General features: G+C 42.6%; 1 protein-coding gene across 1 annotated transcript; it reads left to right on the top strand.

Moving 5' to 3' along the window:
• Positions 1-1,125: 1,125 nt before the first annotated feature.
• Positions 1,126-19,273, top strand: ssh1a (slingshot protein phosphatase 1a). The gene is made up of 15 exons (XM_070904432.1): positions 1,126-1,206; positions 3,795-3,832; positions 10,592-10,692; positions 12,897-12,961; positions 13,747-13,868; positions 14,386-14,454; positions 14,631-14,696; positions 15,003-15,197; positions 15,337-15,430; positions 15,812-15,940; positions 16,156-16,202; positions 16,318-16,464; positions 17,039-17,239; positions 17,335-18,037; positions 18,164-19,273. The coding sequence occupies exons 1-15, from the start codon at positions 1,126-1,128 to the stop codon at positions 19,271-19,273; spliced, it is 3,168 nt and encodes a 1,055-aa protein (XP_070760533.1).
• Positions 19,274-21,092: the final 1,819 nt, after the last annotated feature.

The raw sequence follows: 21,092 nt of genomic DNA, 5'->3' as shown, positions 1-21,092 counted from the left end.
TGTAAATAAATTATTACTAATAATATTACCCCTGTGCTTGTTATGTTAGGAATTAGAAACACGGGACTCATTGTAGTAATATTCTTCTCCAGTTACACCACTGCACCCCCTCTTTCACAGCTAAGTCTCCCACATGTATGAAGCCCTTACAAACCACCACCACACAGCTGTTTTTGATATCATTAATGAGCCCCAGGATCCAGTGCTGTCCAATGTCCAAGCTGGCTCCTCTCACACGGCCCTTTTCATGTCAGCGTCTTTGTCCGACCCAAGCAGAACATATCACACAGCAGCTTTAAGGTAGCACAACACAGATGATACTAATAACATTAATGATGCTAGTGATAATGGCCAATTAACCAATATATGCGTACTGTTACAATGCTGGCACTGGCGCAACTAGCACTCATAGGACTGCTTGCAATGATAACAGGGCCGTTTGTTGCTATGTAAGGACCATGCGATTGCATAGGACCCCTGAAGCCACCAGGGGGCCTCCAAGCTGCCATTATAGCATTTTTATTTATTTATTTATTTATTATAAATTAAAATGACCGACCGGTCTCTCTTGGTAGACAAGTGCCCTCCTGAGTAAAGTGAAAGCACCTATATTAAATATATATATAACTAAGTTTGACATTGCACTTTACGTTTATTCAGAAAAGTTCTAGTTCTTCTTCTTCTTATTGTTTATTCATATGTTACATTGCACTGTAACCATATATTTTTTATTTTTCTATATTAAATTCTTCTATCTTGTTTTATTTTGTTAAATCCTACTTATATGTGTGTTTCCTTTATATCTTGTCTTCATGGCCCTTTAAGTCCAATATAAAGCACTTTGAATTGCCTTGTTTAAAGGTGGAATACAAATGAACTTGCATTGCCACATTATTATTGTTGTTTAATTAATTACAATCTTATTACTATACAAGTACAGAGGTACCATCAGGATGGACGGGGCTTAGAAGGAAGCACTTCCTGCACAGACTGCCCCTGCATGCAGGGTAATAGGCTGCTCTCCCTCCATCCATCCGTCCATCCATCACTTGTATGTATCTTTAGCTCAGTAGCTAGCAGCTCACCAGGCCCAGCGGCCGGCCGGTGCATCCTCAGCTTCCAGCCATGGCGTTGGTTACTCTGCAGCGGTCCCCGACTCCGAGCGCCGCATCCACCGCCAGCACAGCAACCACGACCGCGGGGGAGGTCAGTTTGATCCTGGATGAACAAAAACGATGCTCCAGTGTGGTTAAGCGGTGATTCAAAGGCTGAGGAAGTGGGAGATGTTGCCGGAGAAAGGCCCGCTGATTGAAGCTAAATTAGCACCGTTAGTTAACGTGTTATGCTAGGTCTTCAGCTAACGGTAGCTAGCAAATGTCTTCGTGACTGATAACCAGACATTGCCGACCACCCCAAATGCCAATACGGCTGATAGATTGTCATTTTAAAATGTAATTAAATTATATAAATCCTCTCACCTGTTAAATCTGGCGTTAATTTGAAGGAGCTAGCTGAGTTTGACAAGTGCCTGATGAATGATATAAGCTGTAGCTAACGTTAGCTGTTGATGATGTGACTGGCTGACATTGAAAATAGCATATTTTTCTTTAACATTAGGAAAATGTTAAAGACAGCAATAACAGGGCAGTCAAGACGCCGCTGCAGTCCAAGCAGTGTTAAATTCACATTCATTTTACTAATAATATATCTAAGATTTTTATGTTGTAGTCTGGTGGCTTGATTGAACTATATTCTCTTTAGCAGACAAGAAATTATAGACAGTCAGTCAACTACACTGGATATTTCTATGTCGGTTTCCATTGTGTCGTCCTGTTGGTCACTCCTGTAAGTAAAGGAAAATATGAGGTTCCCAGACTGGTAAACAGCCATATGGGAAACTTTAAGGTTTGCTTATACTTCTGTATAGCAGTAGAGAGTCACAGTTTGAGCTTCCTTGTTTTCTGTGAACTCACAGCAACAGAAAGTGATTGTCTTTCCCACAAAACTACAATCATTCAAAGATAACTTCCTTTGCTATTTTCAAGTACAAATATTTTCCTCGTCTTCACTGCCAGAGGAGGGCGCTAACTACCAGCCATAAACAGTCAAGATCACCTTATTCTGCTCTGTATGACCACATCAGAGGAAATAGACTTCTGTAGCTGGGTTTATTTCACAACATGTTCAAACCCATGCAACAGTATAAATAGCATACACAGTTGTTGTTGCAAATAGATTGCTCCTTTTGAGGGAATTAGTACTGTTGATATGACTGGGTTGCGTTGCTGTACCTCCGGGCCTTGCTGTAGTGGTTGGTGTAGTCCAGCAGCGTGGTGAGGTGTGACAGATAAAGCTGGCAGCAAGCTGCTGCAGCTATGATGTCATCTACTCATGAGGGGCGGGTGGTGGTGGTGGTGGTGGTGGCGGAGTACTACTGTAGGAAAGGGAGGAAGAGAAAACAGAGGTAAACAGATTTAATAGATGCTGGCATGAGGCAGTTAACGTGTGAGATTATTTCACCTAATACGCAATTATGGAAAGTTAGTTATGCAACGTTACATGCTCCCCTTGCTGAATGATTTTCTTACATCCAATGGTACTCCATACTTCCCTGTCAGTGGAAAAACATGTCTTAGTGCCTTTAAATTGCACCTGTTTCACCTGGGTTTTGTACCTAAATGAGTACTTTTGGTCGAAGTCACTCATGAATTCTAATCCGTAAACTGTTCCATTTTGTGGTTTTAATTGTTTAGTATTTTAGATTTATCATGCAAAATTATCCACCACTTTATAATTAGATACAGATGGATTTTCTCAAAATTGGTCAAAGAGGACATGGCGAGTTTTAGAAAATCCTAATCATGATTAATCAGACATGGATCTCCATAAAAATCAAACAAGATTGAAATCTGTATCTGCTGTTTTTGGGTGCTAAACCATCAGACAAAGCAAACGTCTTAACATGCTCCTGCAGTCAATGGGTGGCAGTATGCCCTAAATTATATCAAATGTGGTGTGTTTCCTTCAGGCAAAGAGGCAGATCTGTGACCAAACTAAAGCAAAGCTGTTGACTCTGATTGCTGCAGTGTGTGCTGGCTGGTCAGCTGAACTTGTCAAAATGTTTACACAGCCTTGTTCGTCAGTCCCCATCACACCCTTGCCATGTCATTGCTTGTCATGTTATTTGTTGGGGACTTTCCTCTATGCAGCCATACTAGTTTTGGTATGCTCATTTCTTATGTTGAAGAACTTTCAAGTCATGTTTCCTCCCCGTCTGGGTCTTGCAAGCTCCTCCAGGTGTTGTGGATGCTATTAAATGCATAACACACACACTCACATACACACCTGCATTTACAGCTGGCATTTGCTCGCAGCAGCGTATTTGACAGCAGACTGAGAACAAAAGACAAGATTGACTCTGATTGGAGTGTACTGCCAGACTATACTCTTCAGTGCTTACAACCCCTCTGTGATGAAACATTAATGACATTTTCACTACATAGAGCATTTCACTTCTCTGAGGGATAGGTGAACACATGAGGTTTTATATGGCTGACAGTTATACAGATCTCTGATTAGTGGTATCTGCCATAAAAAGTATACTAAGATTCAGATTTAGCATCATTGTAAATTTTGGACTTTAAAGGAATCGCTATATTTGGATTCTTTTGAACATGAACCCTCCGTTGTGGGTTACCTGGGTAGCTTCTGTTGTGGCATTCTTGTAGATGTTTGTTATTAATGTCAAAATGGGTTCGATGTGGTATTAATCTTTTCCCTTATCTGTGTTGCAGGATTTTGGGAGTGAAGATGAACGGCGAATAAATCAGAGGTAAGTTTACTCTAAGTTTAGTTAAGCCCTTCTGTTGCATGGTAGATGGCAAAGCAGGTCACATTTTATACACAGGTGTTGTTGACTGATTGGCTGCATCTTTCTTTGAGTCATTTTGTGAAATCTGGAGTGGCGGCAGACTAGCTGGCATCAACAAATAAGGACAACTAAGCGTCAGTGTAATAAAACACCCGTCTGTCTGTCTCTTTGGCAGAGTCATCAATTCCTAATAGACAACTGTAAAACCATGTTATTCTCTAGTAGTCTGACAAATAATATGTTGACAGGTGTGTCTGCATGTTTACCAGCACTTGGATTGATGAACTTGTTCTTGAAGTGCGCATAATCCGTTGAGTCACTCTTCTTTTGTTTAGCTCTTCCACAGAGTGCATGTACTGTTGATTATAATCTTAATAATTAATAGTTTTAGTCATTTACTGAGTAAAAACACCCAATATTTGAATAAATTGAATACTTAATCACCCAACAAAAAGTGTTGCACAAGCTGTGGCCCATGTATTTAGACTTTGGTGACATTAAGCAGAAAGACAGAGAAATTATAAAACAGCAGCAGAGTGTTCACACAGTAAACCTTTTTCACCCTGCAAATTCTGGCTAGACAGCTATTGTTTCCCTCGACTGAGCATAGACATAAAATGTTCCTTTTTATATCCACAAGGACAAATCAAATAAGTCACAATATTTTCTTATTCCTCTGCCGTCTGTGTTCAAGTGTTTAGTGAAACCTACCATGACTATGCAGTCAGTGCACGACAGCCCTTGATGTTACAATCAAAGCTTTTTTCAGTCAAACGCTTTTATGTTTTTATTTTTGTTGTGGTCCTCATAGTGTGACAGGGCTAAGAATACATTTAAAGTAAAATATTTCAAGAAACCACTTGGCTCCAGTAACTTGTGTTTTGTACATTTAATTATGGAAATAGTCTCAGCCTTAGTATGTATGGTTTTGTTGTCTTGGGATAAGAGATTTGTGCTTTACAATTGTGACAGAGCGACTCAGACAGGTTAAAACCTGATAAAGTCAGTTTCCTGTCCAAAGACGTTGCAGAGTCCCTGTGGCAGTTTCAGAGTTACAAGATCTTTTTCAAATAGACAGAACTGACAATTTGACTTTTATTATGTATCTTCATTAGTTTTCTGCAGACTAAAAGGTTTCTCTCTGGATGTTATCTTCGAATAAGCATCCATGATGTATAGACGTGAATTAACCCACTGAAATGCAATGACTGTGTAACAACTATGTTGTGGAAAAGCATCCACAAGTGCTGCTTCTTTGTTTTGCGTCTGCTCTACAGGTGTCTGACTGTTAATACTGAATGTTCTGTTCTTAAATATTTGGCTTTGGAAACATGCATTCATTCCTAAAAAATTGAGCTTAACTGTGCAGCATCTCATTGTAACCCAACTGCAGTGAAGTTGTTTACTGGAGAGATTTAATTTCTGTTCAGATCAGATCAATACAACAGCTTTTGTAATAGCCTGCATGTCTTTTGGCTCCACATATAATGTTGACTTGTCAAGGCGGTGACAGTGATGACAGAGTAGGTCTTGATGTGTCATTCATATTGACAGAATCCTCTGTTCTAATGTGAATGTGCAGTCTTATTAGGAATTTGTGATTTTTCACAACTTTATTGCTGAAAACCTTTGATAATCTGTGAACTAGAGGATTTCTTTGAAGAAGAATGCGTCATTCTGAGAGTTCAATTTCTTCTCAGTTATGCAACAGCCTATGCAATGTCCCCAAGCAATGCATGTGTGTTTGCATGATGCGAGTCCTGTCTTGCCTCAACATGGCTCCATTTTTTTAAAAGGGGTTGTTAAGCCACGTTATGCAATGAATTTGCCAGTATCCAATTCGTGTTTTGTTATGATTATGATTATCATAAGTTGTCTTTTATTTGACAGATGTATTTCTCTTTAGATCAGGGTGTACTGATCTAGTGCACTAGATAGATAGCTACATCTGTTGACGCACAGCTACGCGACTGCCAAGTGGGAGTATTTTGCACTTGCTGTTCCTGACTGACCTTGATAACGATGACAAGCCCAAGGGGTTGATGGAGGCCCACGTAAACATTGTGCAGGTGTTGGTGGCGCTGAACCAAGGAATGATTTCATCTTGACACCTTGTACAGTAGAGTTTGGCAAGAAGCACAATTGGACAAAAATGTGTGTTTATGCGTGTGTGTGTTTGCATGTAAATAAGGGGTGCAATGTTTGGAATGAGGCGGAGGGATTCAGCATTGAGGGTAAGATGAAGGGTCGACAGATTATTAGCTCTCCAGAAAAATATATCAGGACATTTCTACTTCTAATGTGAAGTCCATTTAAACTCACTGCAACACTTTCCTACTCACATAGCACACATGTCAAGACTGGTAGTGATTTAAATGTCATAATAGGTCAAAATAGTCCCTCTGGGTTTGAATGTAGAATATGTAAAGACAGGAGAAACATAGGCAGACAAACTGCAGCAGAAGCACCATCTTCAGGTCTTTATTGTAGGTTCGTCTTTCCTCAGTAACATGATGATGTCATTTGTTTCCTGCCCAGGCCCTTCATGTCTTCACTGACACCTTAGGAGGTTTTTTCCTCCCTGCCCCCCCCCCCCCCCCTCTCTCTACCCCCTTTCAGTGGTGTAATTGAGGAAAATGTCAGCATTATGCAACTGGCAGCCCCAAGAGGAGGCTTTTTTCCCTCATTGTGCTGGTGTGTGCAAAACACTCTGAGACCATGAATAAACCAGCCTGGTTACTGCCTCTGTGTAGCCTTTTTGTAGTGAGTCCTGAGTGAGTGTAATCCAGTACACCTGATGATTCAGAGCAGTGGCTTAGAGGACATCTGGTCTTGTTTGGCCCCGTCCACGTCCATCTGGCCACTGCTGCGGCAACAAACTATACCTTAACTCTGTGACATGCCATCATTCCCGCGTGCTGCTTCTAATGCTTGACCTCATATGCAGAGGGAGTCCCCGTATCCAATCAGGTCCCTCGACTTCTGCATGCACATGTCACATTGAGCTGTCCAAGTTTCCACCTGCAACATGCCTGAAGCTACGTCAGCTTGTAGAGTTCAGGTGTTACAGACGTTGTCGTATTGTCGATGAGAATAGGAGGGCCTTCCTGTTATCTGTGTCGCAGAGCTATTGTCAATGTCTGTCAGCAAATCCTCCCAGATTAACAGAGACGTGCCACTTCATTGTGTATGTGTGGGGGTTTGAATGCTTAGTGGGAGAGGGAAAGTGAGAAAGAAAGTTACAGCCTATATTAGCTTTCAACCCCCAAACAGAGACACAATTTCAACAGATCTTTTGGGCTTTATTGTAGTTCATTTCAGTTCTGTATTTTACTTTACTTCCATACATCTAAAAAGAATATTGTTGCAGATGCATTAGACAAAAAGCATATGTCTTCCTTAACCTATCGCTGTACTGTACATATTGTGGTTTGTTTGTGGTGTGGTACATCTGAGTGAGTGGCAGCCAGTGCCGGCCACTTGAAGAAGAGAGACAAGATAATCCCTCCCTTATAAGCCCTGGTATAATGAGATTTGGGAGTTTTGGGAGCTTGCCAGTTCTCACTGCCCTTTCCACCAATGCTTGGCCCACGTGTTAAGCTCCCTGGAGGCACTACCTTGGATTCTGTTGACCCTTAAGGTGGCATGCGCATGGAGACATCCCAGTAGGAAGTTTTGGCCAAAATTGCTGCTTTTCTTTGTCTTCCTCCAATTGAACAAGTGGTCTTGCTTTTCCACGGAAGACAGAGAGAGAGAGAGAAAACAGCACTCTCAGTGGGTTTTGGAGAGGTGTTTTCTGTTGGACAGCAACACGAGATTGTTTTGCATTGGCTTAAGAGGAAACCTGTTGTCCATTTTGTCCTGAGTCAGACGTGATGGAGGAGGAAGGTAAAGAATCACAGAGTTCCTGCTGAAGGAAGCGGAAATCCATCTCTTGAATTCTTTTTAAGGCTTTTTGCTCATGTGTTGTTGAAAAGCAAACGAAAGCATGCGATTGACTTTGTGTCTCTTCAGGAAAGTGTACAAGTGATTCATCATGAATGAAAGAAAGAGTGAAATTTACTCTTTCTTTCTTACGAATGTGAATGTGTAACCAGTATACTGTAAAAGAGGGTGCCACAGACGAAACAGACTGAGGGACCAGCACAGTTGTGTGTGCCTGAGGCAGCGGGTGGAGAGACTGCAGCACGTCCCTCCAGGCAGGAGTCTGACTCGCACTCACACACAGAGACGCTCGGATGAGGGAGGAGGAGGAGGAAATAAGAGGGAGTGGCATCTGAACAGACGGCATGTCTTCACTGAGCAGCACAGATGAGCGCAGACTGACAGTCAGTCTGTCACTCAAAAGCCGTGGGCCAAGACCTGAAACCGTCATTCTTCTTCTTTTGCACTTTTGCTCCTTCACTGTTTCTGGAGGCTGATGAAGAGGAGGTAGCTCACGGCGGAGAGGCCCACGGTGTCGTTCCGGTCAACAGGATGCATTTGGTTGTAGAGCCCATTCAGGAGGCCATGATGAAGATGATACCGTATTTTGTGGAGAACGCTGTGTTGACCCAGAGTGAGATAAACCGCATGTGAGTTAAGTTTATCCTCTAAACTAATGGGAACAAGGTCCTTCACTGATGAGGTTTGAGATCAAACACTTTTAAAATAATTTGCTGTTGTAGCCTTTTACTCAGTTTACTCAGTACTCTGTTCAGTGTAAGAGTTTGAATGTTGGCTGGGTCGTTTGGCAACAGACACTGTGGTGTCATTTCAGGCCAGCAGACTGAATCAGTTACTGAACATGTCCAGCTGATATGAGATAATGGACCTTAGTCAAAATAAGTCATCATGCAGTGGTAGCTGAGATTCAGTGGTGCTCAAATCACTGTATTAGTGATATTTATATGACTGATGTGTGGGCATTCCTTGTCTTTCTGTCTGTGAAGGAGGTATAGGTACTGTATGTTGTAATCACGTGGAATCATTGAGGCTATCTGGCAAGCTTTTCTGTCATAGTCTTTGTTTGCTTTGATACCAGATGTATTTTTAGCCCCAGTGTTTGTGGAGAAGCTGATAGTAGGGTGCTGCGGGGCAAGAGACAGTAGAGCTGAGGCTGTTTAATTAGGATGTCTGAGTAGAGCCTGTAAAGCAGTGGGCCAGCTCTTGAGTTACACATAACGACAAGTTTCACACATCCTCAAATTTCACCAAAGTTCACCTTTATATATTGTTTCTGGGAAGTTATCAGGTATCACAGACTAAGACCTGTGGACTTAAAGTTGGGTTACTAGTTGAAGTAGGAAAAAAAGAGCAGCAGGGATTTGTAGAGGCAGTAGTGAGGCTGTAGCCTTCGTCTCACTGTCGCCACTTTTTGCCTCATATTATCCCTCATTCCCTGACAGTAGACCCTCCTGACACTCATAACTCATAAATCTCAAACAGAGAACAGACTGAAACAGAAATCCACCAAAGTGAGAAAAAAGCTCTTGTTGAGAAGTGTCCACCCCCGTGCTTTGTCACTGTGGAACTTTTTTTCTGTGGTGCTGGGGGCGGAGGGAATTTATTGTGAGGTGCACAAAACACAAGTCCATTGTTCCCACAAAATCATCCGTTTGGCCCTGGCCTGCTCTTCTGCATGTGGGTTTTGAAAGTCTGATCGGAGAGAGGGAGCAGTCTCAGAGTTGGATATAGAAATGTGATGCTGAAAGTTGTATTGGTTGATGTCATTTAGTTGAAGGAAAAACAATATTGCACTGATACCAGTATTGCTCTTGTAAGCTGACATTAGCTAGTAATACTGACACTATACCAATACATTGATGTTGTAGCTGTATTTAGAGACAGGTTTGACATCCTGGTTTGCGAGACTGCACACACAGAATACACGGTGCATGTGTCCCACCCTGCTGCCAGGTAGATTTATGAATGTGCTCACATTGTCTTTCAGTGAAATGGAATCATTGAATTCAGCCCGGAGGAAACACCTCACTTCCTTTTTATTGCAGTTCCTTACTTAAGTCATCTGTTGACGGCTCCGAAGCCTAACCTAAAAAGGTCAGGATTTTTACAGGTACGGCAGGCGTGAACTGGTAATTGCTGCTTTTTGGTCATTGTGAGAACGTCACAGACAACTGCAGTTAAGTCAGTTATTCAGGCCTGTGTTGCATTAGACCAAGCCAGCAGAGACCTGACAAGTCAAATGTGAGAGCAGCCCATGCAGCAGGAAAAAGACAGATAAGCATTCAGGATCAAAGCTTGATTCGTGGCTGCTGCAGACCTGAGGTCTGCCTCTGTAACGTGGCAGCTGGGCTTTTCCACTCAGCTGTTGAGGTAAATCACTGGCAGCAGGCAACCATGATTTATGCTCATCTCATTGGCTCGTGTCTACTGAACTGAGCTGTCCTGTTAAAACTGAATATTTCATTTGTCTTGTGTCCCACTTCTCAGCCTCGCTGTCCCTCGAACAGGCTGAAAGGATTGTGCTGAGCTGTTACTCTTTAGAGCTGCAACTAACGCTTATGTTCATTATTGATTCATCTACAGATTAATCATTTAGTCAATGAATGGTGAAATAAAAAAATGCTCATCACAATTTCCCAGAGCCCAAAGTGAGGTCTTAGTTAATTTAAGATGAATTGGCTAATCGTTGCAGTCCTATTGCTCTGCAGTGTGGTGTCGGATGTATAACGTCTATGTTTCAATGCTTTTAACTCCTCTGTCCCATTTGTTTTGCAGCCTGAGTGAGAGCTTCTTCATGGTGAAGGGTGCTGCTCTCTTCCTGCAGCAGGGAAGCAGTCAGCAGGGCCAGAAAGCACATCCTCCCCACAAACATGCAGGTGAGAACAACAAGACACGACACCCATAAAGCACACCCAGTTATCCACATCGTTCACTCAAACTGTAGTTCTGATCAGTCTCCTCGTCAGTCTCCTCATCCGGGTCACGTAGTGCGTCTGTGTGATGAGTTAATGTGCTGCACTCCCTAACACTGCAGCAGATGTTTGTAGCTGAGGTGAAGAGGATGGAGGCTGCCTCCTTTGATAAGCATGTTCCAGACGTATAGCTTAGGCAGATTAGTGCTTAAATCCAGCGCACGGTAGTACTGTGAGAAAATTAAAGGAGGCACTTATTGTTTGTTTTACCTTGCGTGTATTCACTGAGTAAAGGGTACATAAGGTAAATGTAAAGGGCTATTCTCAGCATTTCCACTATGACTTAACATAACTAACATTCAGTTTGAGGAGGAACAGTTTTTGGCAGCTAGTTGGCCTTACAGTAAACAATAAATTACTTACAGCGTACATACTATGAGTGTCCTAGTAGATGGTTGTTTTCATGTAATGACCAGTAGGAAGCTGATGACCACAAATGCTTTTGCAACTTTAACCTGGTAGCTGTCAGTCCCTGTGTAGAAAATGAATAGATGTGTAGAGTCTCGTTTGTTTTATTGATTGAAGTCTGACGTCACATGACAAGTTGGGCTGATCAATGAACTGGCCGGTGTCTTTAATTTAAAATGTCACTCTTGAAAGCCACATTTATTGCTTTAAAGACAGAAGGCTGAACTGACAGTCCACTGGCATGATGGGAAATCAGCACCAGCCAACAGCCAAAATACCGCCAAGCTATTTGGCAAGTCATGGCTGTGGTTGGCAGCTTTGTCCACTCAACCAGCCACTTTGTCAGGTAACCCACATATTTGCTGGGCCTGCTTTGTTCTCAAAAAACATTTGACTGGGGAAATAGTTGTATCATTTCCCAGTAACTATGGCCTTCAGAAAAAAAGAGATAGTGAGGTGACTTGTGCAAAGTGCTTGATGAAGGTATTCCTGCTTTATCAACTGGTATCCTACCATCTGTGACTTGAACAGGAGCACCGCCGCACTGTGGAAATACGCACAACCCTACATTTTAAAACAACAAGGAGACTGACTGACTGATGTATCTGAATGTCAGTCTTCTTTCACATACAGGTGAGCTGTTTCATCGTGGGGGAATCAGTGAATGCCCACTAAAACAGACTGAACCGTAGTTAATCTCTAAGCTGAAAGTCAGTGGTGTCAGTCGAGGCTGTCAGTTGAACTGGTTTGAACCTCTCACGTCAACATGGACACATGATACATAATTGTCTGTAGATATATTTATGTTTCTGTGTATGACTCTATCTGGCAGCTGTTATTATTCAGAACAGATGCCAACTTGGCTGCCACGGAGCCGTGAACTCATTTGACTTTTTGAACACAACAAAACCATCAAATACACATGTGAAAGGTTTTTGCCAGACTTAGCAGCTATGGACAGTGAACTTAAAGCTTTCATGTCGTTCATCGAATAATGGCAAAATAGGTTTTAGCACGCCAACACGTTCAAACAATAATAACATTAGGAGGAGCATTATGATACCTTGAAAACAGGTATATAGTTTTCAAAACCTTCTTCTAAACTTCTTTAAGGATAATTGGTTCATGTACAGGGCTTGAAAGTAGTAATGACATATTGTGGAGAAGATAACATAATGTCACTTTAAACTTGTTTTCGCTGTGATTTTACTGAAGAAACTCACACCCTGTTTTATTATCCAGCGTCACTGACGTGTCTTACCCCAGACCTGGCACACAGAGCACTTAGGAACGTTAAATTAACAAAGACAAGCTCTTGAATTGTGGTTTTGTGGCCAATATGCTGGTAATTGTATTGTTGATTATTCACTATTCAATGAACACCCGTTAGCTGACAAAATTGCTGAACAGGTTATATGTTATTGTCTCCAGGAGGGAGGCTTTAGTTTTAAACACTAGGGAGCAGTGTAACTTCTTTAGACTAATTATATAAGCACATTATGTCCCCAGCAGGCATTATGTTCTCATTAATATTCTTAATCAGTGTTGTCAAAGTGAAACAGGCTTTATCATCTTTTCTTTGGATCTCCTTATTCAAGTCAAAATGTGTCAGTATGTATGACGAGGCAGATTTATAATCACTGACACTTAACAGCCACCGCTCGTCATCTATCAATTTTCCTTATGATCTCCTTCAACAGGCGACTTACCTCAACACTTGCAGGTGATGATAAACATTCTTCGCTCGGAGGACAGAATCAAACTGGTAAGAGACAACAAGTATTATGCATACATCAAAACAAAAACATGCACACACACACACACACACATACAGGCCAGTGATTAACGAACTGGCACAGCAAACCCTCCAGAATGCATTTTATTGTGTACTTAAGACGCTTATTTGTTCACTGTAATTACTAGCTCATGAGAGCAGGTTTGAACACACTCAGGAGAGCATTACCGAATGTTTCCATGGTGCGTGTGTGTGTGTATATACGTTATTGTGAAGCTGAGTTATTTCATTTTATGTTCACCAGCTCTGAGTTCTCACACATCCTGAGGACTCCGTTACCCTATTACATCAAATTTGTACTCCAGTTTTCTTCACACATCCAGCTGTGACACCTTGTTGAAAGTGATTTTAGCAGAGGGGTCAGCGCATTGGACCGTTTTAGCTTCTCTAGGGCATTTGGTGTTGTGTACAGTCACAGTTTTGCGCTTATGTAAACAGGGCATGAACCATGAAGCACAAACCTGCCACACTAGATTTATTTGAATTAAGTATGGGTTCCTCCACAAGTTTTAAGGGTGATACTGATTGACTGATATTGTCACTTGTGTATTTCACAACTTAATTTAAAGCATTTTTATGCCAAAAGTAATAACATTTCAGACAAACCTTGAATACCACAGTAACACATTTGCTTGGCACTACTACAAAACCAGCAAACAGGATTTCTTACTCTTAACCAAAACGTTGTGGCTTTGAATTTGAAGTATTAAATATATTTATATATAATATATTAAATAAGTCTTCACTCTGTCCAGGCGGTGCGGCTGGAGAGTGCATGGTCAGATCGTGTGCGGTACATGGTGGTGGTGTACACCAGTGGGCGACAAGACACAGAGGAGAACATCCTACTGGGAATCGACTTTAACAACAAAGACTGGTAAGAGTAAGCATGTTTTATGATCATTGTAGGCCAGACAGACAGCCATCTGTTAGAGCTCCATTTGTGAATTGATGTTTTCATTTAATCTGTGTTAATAGTAGACATGATATATGAAAAGACAAATCTATATTTATGAATGTGAACAAAACACTTAACCACAGAGCTCTGCCTCAAACTGGAGCTGCTGCACTAGATGGCACACAGATTGTTAATTTTGTACAGTAAGATTTTAAAGTAGTTTGTGTTTCCTTTTGCCAGTGAGCTACAGTACTGTTGATTCTGAAAATTCAATTTGCTAGAGTCCAGTAATGATTCATTCCTTGCAGGGCTGCTCAAGACTTTATACTGTTTCTAAAAGAGAATTGTTTATATTCACACATAGTCATTGGGTTATCCTAGAATGAAGCGATTGTAGCAACAGAAGTTTTTAATGTATAAAATCACATTTATGTTATCAACTTTGCACATGTCTTTTCTATTTGCCTGGTATTTACTTTTCATTCTCCTCTGCCAGCAAAAGCTGTTCGATCGGCATGGTGCTACCTCTGTGGAGTGACACAAAGATCCATCTGGATGGAGATGGGTGAGTTCTCTCTGTCAGTGTCACCCCTGCTGTACAGACAGAAAACACAGCTGCAGCATTTAACCAGTGATATTTCCCTACTTTTTACCAAACGCTGCATCTACATCTGACCCTCATGATACACACACAGCTACATGGAGCTCAGGGAATGACCATCTGTTTTGTTTGCTCCTCAGGGGCTTTACCGTGAACACGGCAGGTCGGACTCATGTCTTCAAACCTGTGTCGGTGCAGGCTATGTGGTGAGTAATAAACAACCTCTGGAGCCACAGTGGCTGTATAAAAAAACGTAGCTTCATGACACACAACAATAAATCTAAATCTAAACACATGTGCCACTCTGCTGCAGTGAGGCAGGTTGAGGCTGTGCTGATTCATTCTGCCACCTGCTGACATGAAGACGCATGTGCAGAGAATTGCATAGACCCTTTAACACAGTGTTAGCACGACAGTGATATGATTATTTTTACTAAAATATGTCTCAAAATCAGACTTACTTTAATCATCTACAACTATGACCTTTATCTTTCCAAACACCCACAATCTAGGTCAGCCCTGCAGGTGCTGCACAAAGTATGTGAGGTGTCACGCAGGTATAACTACTTCCCCGGAGGCATGGCTCTCACCTGGATGGGCTACTATGAGAGCTGCATCGCTTCAGACCAGAGCTGCATCAACGAGTGGAACGCCATGAAGGACTTGGAGACCACACGGCCAGACTCGCCTACCATGTTTGTTGACAAGTCAGTAAACACAAACCGACTTAAATCTTAAATCCTTATGTAAAGACTGAAACTAATTACTGACATTAATAATGACATTTCAGGAACAACTGTTATCGTGTGAGTGCTGAGATTTTAATGAGATCTTAATCTTTGGTAGGCCTTCAGAGAGAGAGAGGACAGAGTGCCTTATTAAAGCCAAACTCAGAAGCATCATGACGTGCCAGGACCTCGAGAACGTCACCTGCAAACAGGTAAATACACACACACACACACACACACACACACACACACACACACACACATTGAAATAAACCACTGATCTGCATTTCTTTTTCGTGCTTTCATTTTCAATGGCTGCATTTACATTTAATCCTCTAAAGATGGAGACACAACTCTGTTGTTCTCTTACTGATGTTCAGACTGACCTTGGAGTTGACTTTTGTGGAAGGTCTTTGCGGATGTTTCTTGGATAAGATTTTATAATAGCTTTTGGTTACAGGAATCTGATTTATACTGTTGTATATTATGAAATATTATATGTATATGATACACTACTACCTGCCAACGTTATTTGATGGCTGTTCTGTCAGCTCCACCCTCAAATCAACAAATACTGTATCATTTTTTGTCAGATCCGTACAGAGTTGGAACAACACATGAACTGTAACCTGAAGGAGTACAAAGAGTTCATCGACAATGAGATGCTGCTGATCCTGGGCCAGATGGACAAAGCCACTCTCATCTTTGACCACGTCTACCTGGTGGGAACAACTGATACGTCTCTTAAATTCACCCAAAACATCTGTTACATCTGTTGTTTCCCGTGAATAACTGTGAGATAGAACGATTCCCTTTCCTTTCCATCCCAAAGGAAGACTGCTTCCCTGTGAAATGATTGTTTTTGGAGAAAGAACAAGCTTACAAAGATTTGAAAATATACCGAGTCTAAACAGTATTTTCCTTCATTTGTTTGTAGGGATCCGAATGGAATGCATCTAATTTGGAGGAGCTGCAAGAGACAGGGTGATTTATTTTATATTATGGAGGAGCTAAGAGATAAGCACACAAAAAACATTTTCATTATGATTTGAGCAAGAAGGAATGTTGTTGATGAGTTAACATTATCTTTCCTCCCCAGGGTGGGCTACATCCTCAACGTTACCCGGGAGATAGACAACTTCTTTCCAGGCACATTCAGTTATCACAACATACGTGTCTACGATGAAGACGCCACTGACCTGCTGGCTCACTGGAATGACACGTACAACTTCATTGTTAAAGCAAAGTGAGTGCTGAGTGGAACAGAAAACATGTTGCTGATGTATGTATCAGTTTATAAAGACATCTCATCATCACAAGAGACTCACTTGTCACACCTTTACTTAGCATTCGGGACATCACATTACTTTTCCACATGTAGTCACAGAGAGAATTATGATAGAAGTCTTTAATTTAATGTGTTTTATTTGTAATATGTTGTAACTTTATTTATTAGACTTAATAAAGTCCAGAGTGAGATTAAAAAAGATAATAATATCTTGTGGACTTTCTTTGATTGTTTTTATTGAGCGTGAAAGTTCATTCTTGACCTCGTAGCAGTAGTTTGAAATTAAAAATCTTAAGTTGAGGTTCACCTACCAGCTTTTTCTGGGGCTTTCAACCCCCGCCTGCCATGTAAAACCACTTGTTACCACTTAGGTCATATCAACTGAGTTATCTCCATGGCAACTAAACAAACTCCGTCAACTCAGAGAGACCACAGGATGCGGCTGAAACCTCTAGAAAAAGCTGTTTAGTGGGTGAAGATTGTTTTTGTCAAACTATGTTTTTATGATTATGTTTTAAATCCTCCCCCATAGAAAGAACCACTCCAAGTGTCTAGTTCACTGCAAGATGGGTGTCAGTCGGTCCGCCTCCACCGTCATTGCTTACGCCATGAAGGAGTTCGGCTGGTCGCTAGAGAAGGCTTACAACTTTGTCAAGCAAAAGAGGAGCATCACACGGCCCAACCCAGGTTTCATGAGACAGCTGGCCGAGTACGAGGGCATCCTGGATGCTAGGTACAGCCCCTTGTGCGTGTGTGTACAGTGATGTTTACTAGTTGTATTCTCTCAGTGGACCGTTTTTTTTTTTTATTCTGTATTTGTATTTCCAGTAAACAGCGTCACAACAAGCTGTGGCATCCAGACGCAGACTGTGAGATGGCAGAGGGGCAGCAGGGGTTGACTCAGTGTTGTGGAGGGGAGGAGGGAGGCCACCTGACTCCAGAGCCAGGCATGTCTCCATGCTGTGAGGAGGCGCTGTCTGATAAGGGGGCTGCATGTCCCTCCCCATGCAGGACTGTTTCACTGGAGATTGACCCCGCCTACAACAACTACTATTTCCGCCGGCTGTCTGACTCAGCGCTGGACAGCGAACCATCGACACCCGTGCGCGGCCCTCCCCTTCTCGGCATGGAAAAGGTCTTCATAGAAATTGAGGATGTGGAGCGGGACGCTCTGCTGGATGATGAGGCCTTTGATGGGCGTGAAGGCCTGCCTCTCCCCCACTTTGGGCCTTCAGCAGAGGGAACTGCTGCCCAGACATGCTCGCGGGGGCCTGAACCCCTGGAGGAGCTGCGTCTGAGGCTGGAGTTCAGCACAGTGGAGGAGGAGGAGGAGGAGGAGGTGCAGAAGGAGGAGGCAGAGATGGAGGTACTCATGCAACCAGATGATGGAGGGGGTGGGGCAGGAGGCGGAGGGGAAGAAACGCAAGATGTGGAGGTAGAAGGGGATACAGAGGGTAATGGGATGGACCTGGCAACCCTGAATGAAAACTCCAACAACAACAACCATTTGAGCACTCCATGTAACCTCAATGTAAGTTTGAGTTTTATGATTAACCTACATTTTAGAATGAAAATGCTGTTATTGATTTTATGAATCCAGTTTGAAAAAATGACCACATTCCCTCTGACATTTAGTTTCCTTCTTCTCTTTATTTAGGAAAACGCTTCCTCCATCCCTCCTCCAGTTGATGCTTCTACACTGTCTCAGTGTGATTCTAAGTCCAATCAGAAAGAAGACTCTCCACCCCTGGTTCCTAAGCATTGCCTTAACCCCAGACCTCCTGAAGCCCCAAATGCTACGTTCCCACTATCCCATACCTCTTCTGAAGGCCTCACGTCTTCAGTGGTACTGCTGCGCCCCTGTGGCCCTCTGTGTGACTGTGCCAACTGTGCTGCCTCCCCGCCCACAGCTCCACTCGACAGAGACAAGCAGCCAGGAGACTCACTGCGCCTACAGGAGCCGAAGGACCATGGTGATTTATTGGAAGGAAAGATTGACAGTCAGAAAAGTCAATCTGCAGCCTCCTCAGATGTTCTCCCCGAGCTGATGAGAATGGATTTGGAGGAGGAGAAGTCTGCCGTGGCTTGCTACATTGGCCAACAACAGGAGACCCTTTTGCAGCTGCAGAGGTCTGGGCTGGTCCGCCGCCGTGCAGAGAGACTAGAGAAGCTTTCAGGTTTATCCCAGGAGAGCCTGCACTCTCTGAAGCCTTTGCACACATGCCAAGGGTCCAAAAAGAGCCCCTGTCACGCTGAGGAGGAAGACGAGTTCTCCTGCATCACCGGCGACTTTCCTAAATCTTCTACACCATGCCAAGTGCGGTTAGAGCCACTGGTGGTGCCACTGACCAATGAAGCCTTGTTGGGGGTGGTGGGGTCTGGGTTGCTCACACCCACCTCCTCGCCTCACGGCTCCACCCTGACACGCAGCTCCAGCACTGACAGCCTGCGCAGCGTGAGGGGGAAACCTGGCCTCGTGCGTCAGAGGGCTCAGGAGATCGAGACCCGCATGCGTCTGGCAGGCCTCACCGTGCCCTCGAGGCTGAAGCGGTCCAACTCGCTGGCCAAGTTGGGCAGCCTCAACTTCTCCTCGGAGGACTTGTGTTCAGCCTGCTCCTCAGACGCAGGAACACTACTGCTCCTCTCGCTGTCCCCAGACCCAGATCCTGGCCTGGAATGGGACTCCCCCACCACGTCTGCTCTGCCCCGGTCCTGCAAGGACCTGCACACTCCTGAGAGAGCGCTACCAAGTGAGCCCAGGAGCTGACACATCAAGTGGAGGCCATATACACTCTACCCACCCCCTCCTCCGTTACCCTGTGGGGGGTGTAGCGTTGAGTCTAACGAAACACACAAAAAAAACAATGCCAACTGTTGTTATAAGGAGTGTCTCCTTTGCCACATTGTTTCTCCAACTGCTGTTCACAGTGATGAATGTCATATTGCTGTATCTGACAAATGTGTAAAGCCATCAGTTCACCTCTAACTTGGTTTGATTCACGGACAAACAAGTGCCTTACCTATGAGACCAGAGGCACAGAGCTGTTTGTGACTGCAGGATGAGACGGTACAAGACGCTCTATAACCTTTAACTCCACAGCTGTTAGTACCTGATATGTACCAAATTATGGTATCCATCGGCACTTAGATTATTTTTACCTGTCTGGTACAAAGTGGAAGCCTACATTGGTGAACTTGAGTCCCTCAATGGAGCTTGACAGAAAGCAAAGTGTTAATAAATGTAGAGTTGTTTACCGCACAGTTTATGTTTTAGATGCAGGAGGGTTGTAAAATGAATGGTTACCTCATGTTGCATTCATGGAGCTCTCTCTCAGATGAACTCCAGGTTAGAATTTAATTCAGTTAATTTGCTGATGTTCAATTAAAGTGAGGAAATCAGTTTTGAACTCATTTTGATGCAGAGGTGTGTGTTGATGCATTAATGCGTAACTGTATGTGAGTCTGTGAGTGAGTGAATGGGATGAAAGAGAAGAGAGAAGGTTGTGACTTTGTTTTGCCCGAGGCTTGCTCACTGTTTTCAACAAACAGAATAAAAACATTTCTGTTTGCAAGCTATCTTCCAAAATAACATTAGTGTGATGTTATTGACCTCATCATTCCCTACAGAGCCGAGTGACGAGTCACGCTGCTGCATGGCTTGAAATCATTACAACAATACAAACGCCTAATGTGACAGGAACTAAAGATTTATGGCAGTCAAATCATATAATGTGTGTGAGGGTTTTTTCCCAAGCTAAAGGTATGTGAACATTTTTGACAAAACATTAAACATTTTACATCCAAACTTTCTTTACCTTAAACGACCTCATCCTTGAGGGTTGCCAACATTTTCAACTCATTTGTGCGCTTTGAAATGTGAAAGACCAAAGTTCTTTGGCTGTCTTGACAAATTGGAAACGCCATCGAAGCTGTACAAAACATGTGAACCATAATGTCAATCATGTACGTATTTAAATGCTGTCACATCTTTTTGCACCTTTTGGGAGAAACGAAAGAGACTCAGTGGAGTCATGGGGCTCATAGCTGTTAAGCTTTCATGCTCATATCATCAGTGAGTGTGAAAGCTTTTGTCACACTGACGTGACAACGATCACAATAGGTTACTTCACAGTTTTGTAACCCTTTTCTTTTTATATTTAAGTATGCAGTAACTTTTGTACTGTACATTGCTGTAGTTTTAATGCATATTGCACTTTTTATGTTGGTCAAAATAATGTACTGTATGTGTTCATTATGGAAATAAACATTTCTTTTACATAATACACCATGGGTCGTGTTTTTTAATTCATTCAAAACTAATAGTTTTGGTTATTTGAAATAATTTGCTAATTGAGACCCAAACAGCTGGATATAAATTTTAAATCGGCATACTCAATGCTCCTGCACATATTTACACCGATTGTAATACAGTATTTATTTTCTTAAAAACAGAACTGTAACACCCTGAATGTTATGGATGCTGTGTTTAAGACCTTCCTGAATGGGGAAACTATCACAGGCATAACTAAATATCTGTGCAGTGACTCCACTGTGATGGTGAGTGTATCCTGACATTACATCATCGT

The sequence above is a fragment of the Enoplosus armatus genome, chromosome 4 (assembly GCF_043641665.1).
Source record: "Enoplosus armatus isolate fEnoArm2 chromosome 4, fEnoArm2.hap1, whole genome shotgun sequence".
Lineage (NCBI taxonomy): Eukaryota > Metazoa > Chordata > Actinopteri > Centrarchiformes > Enoplosidae > Enoplosus > Enoplosus armatus.
The sequence above is the reverse complement of the archived record's forward strand: the minus strand, read 5'-3'. Positions and strand labels throughout refer to the sequence as shown.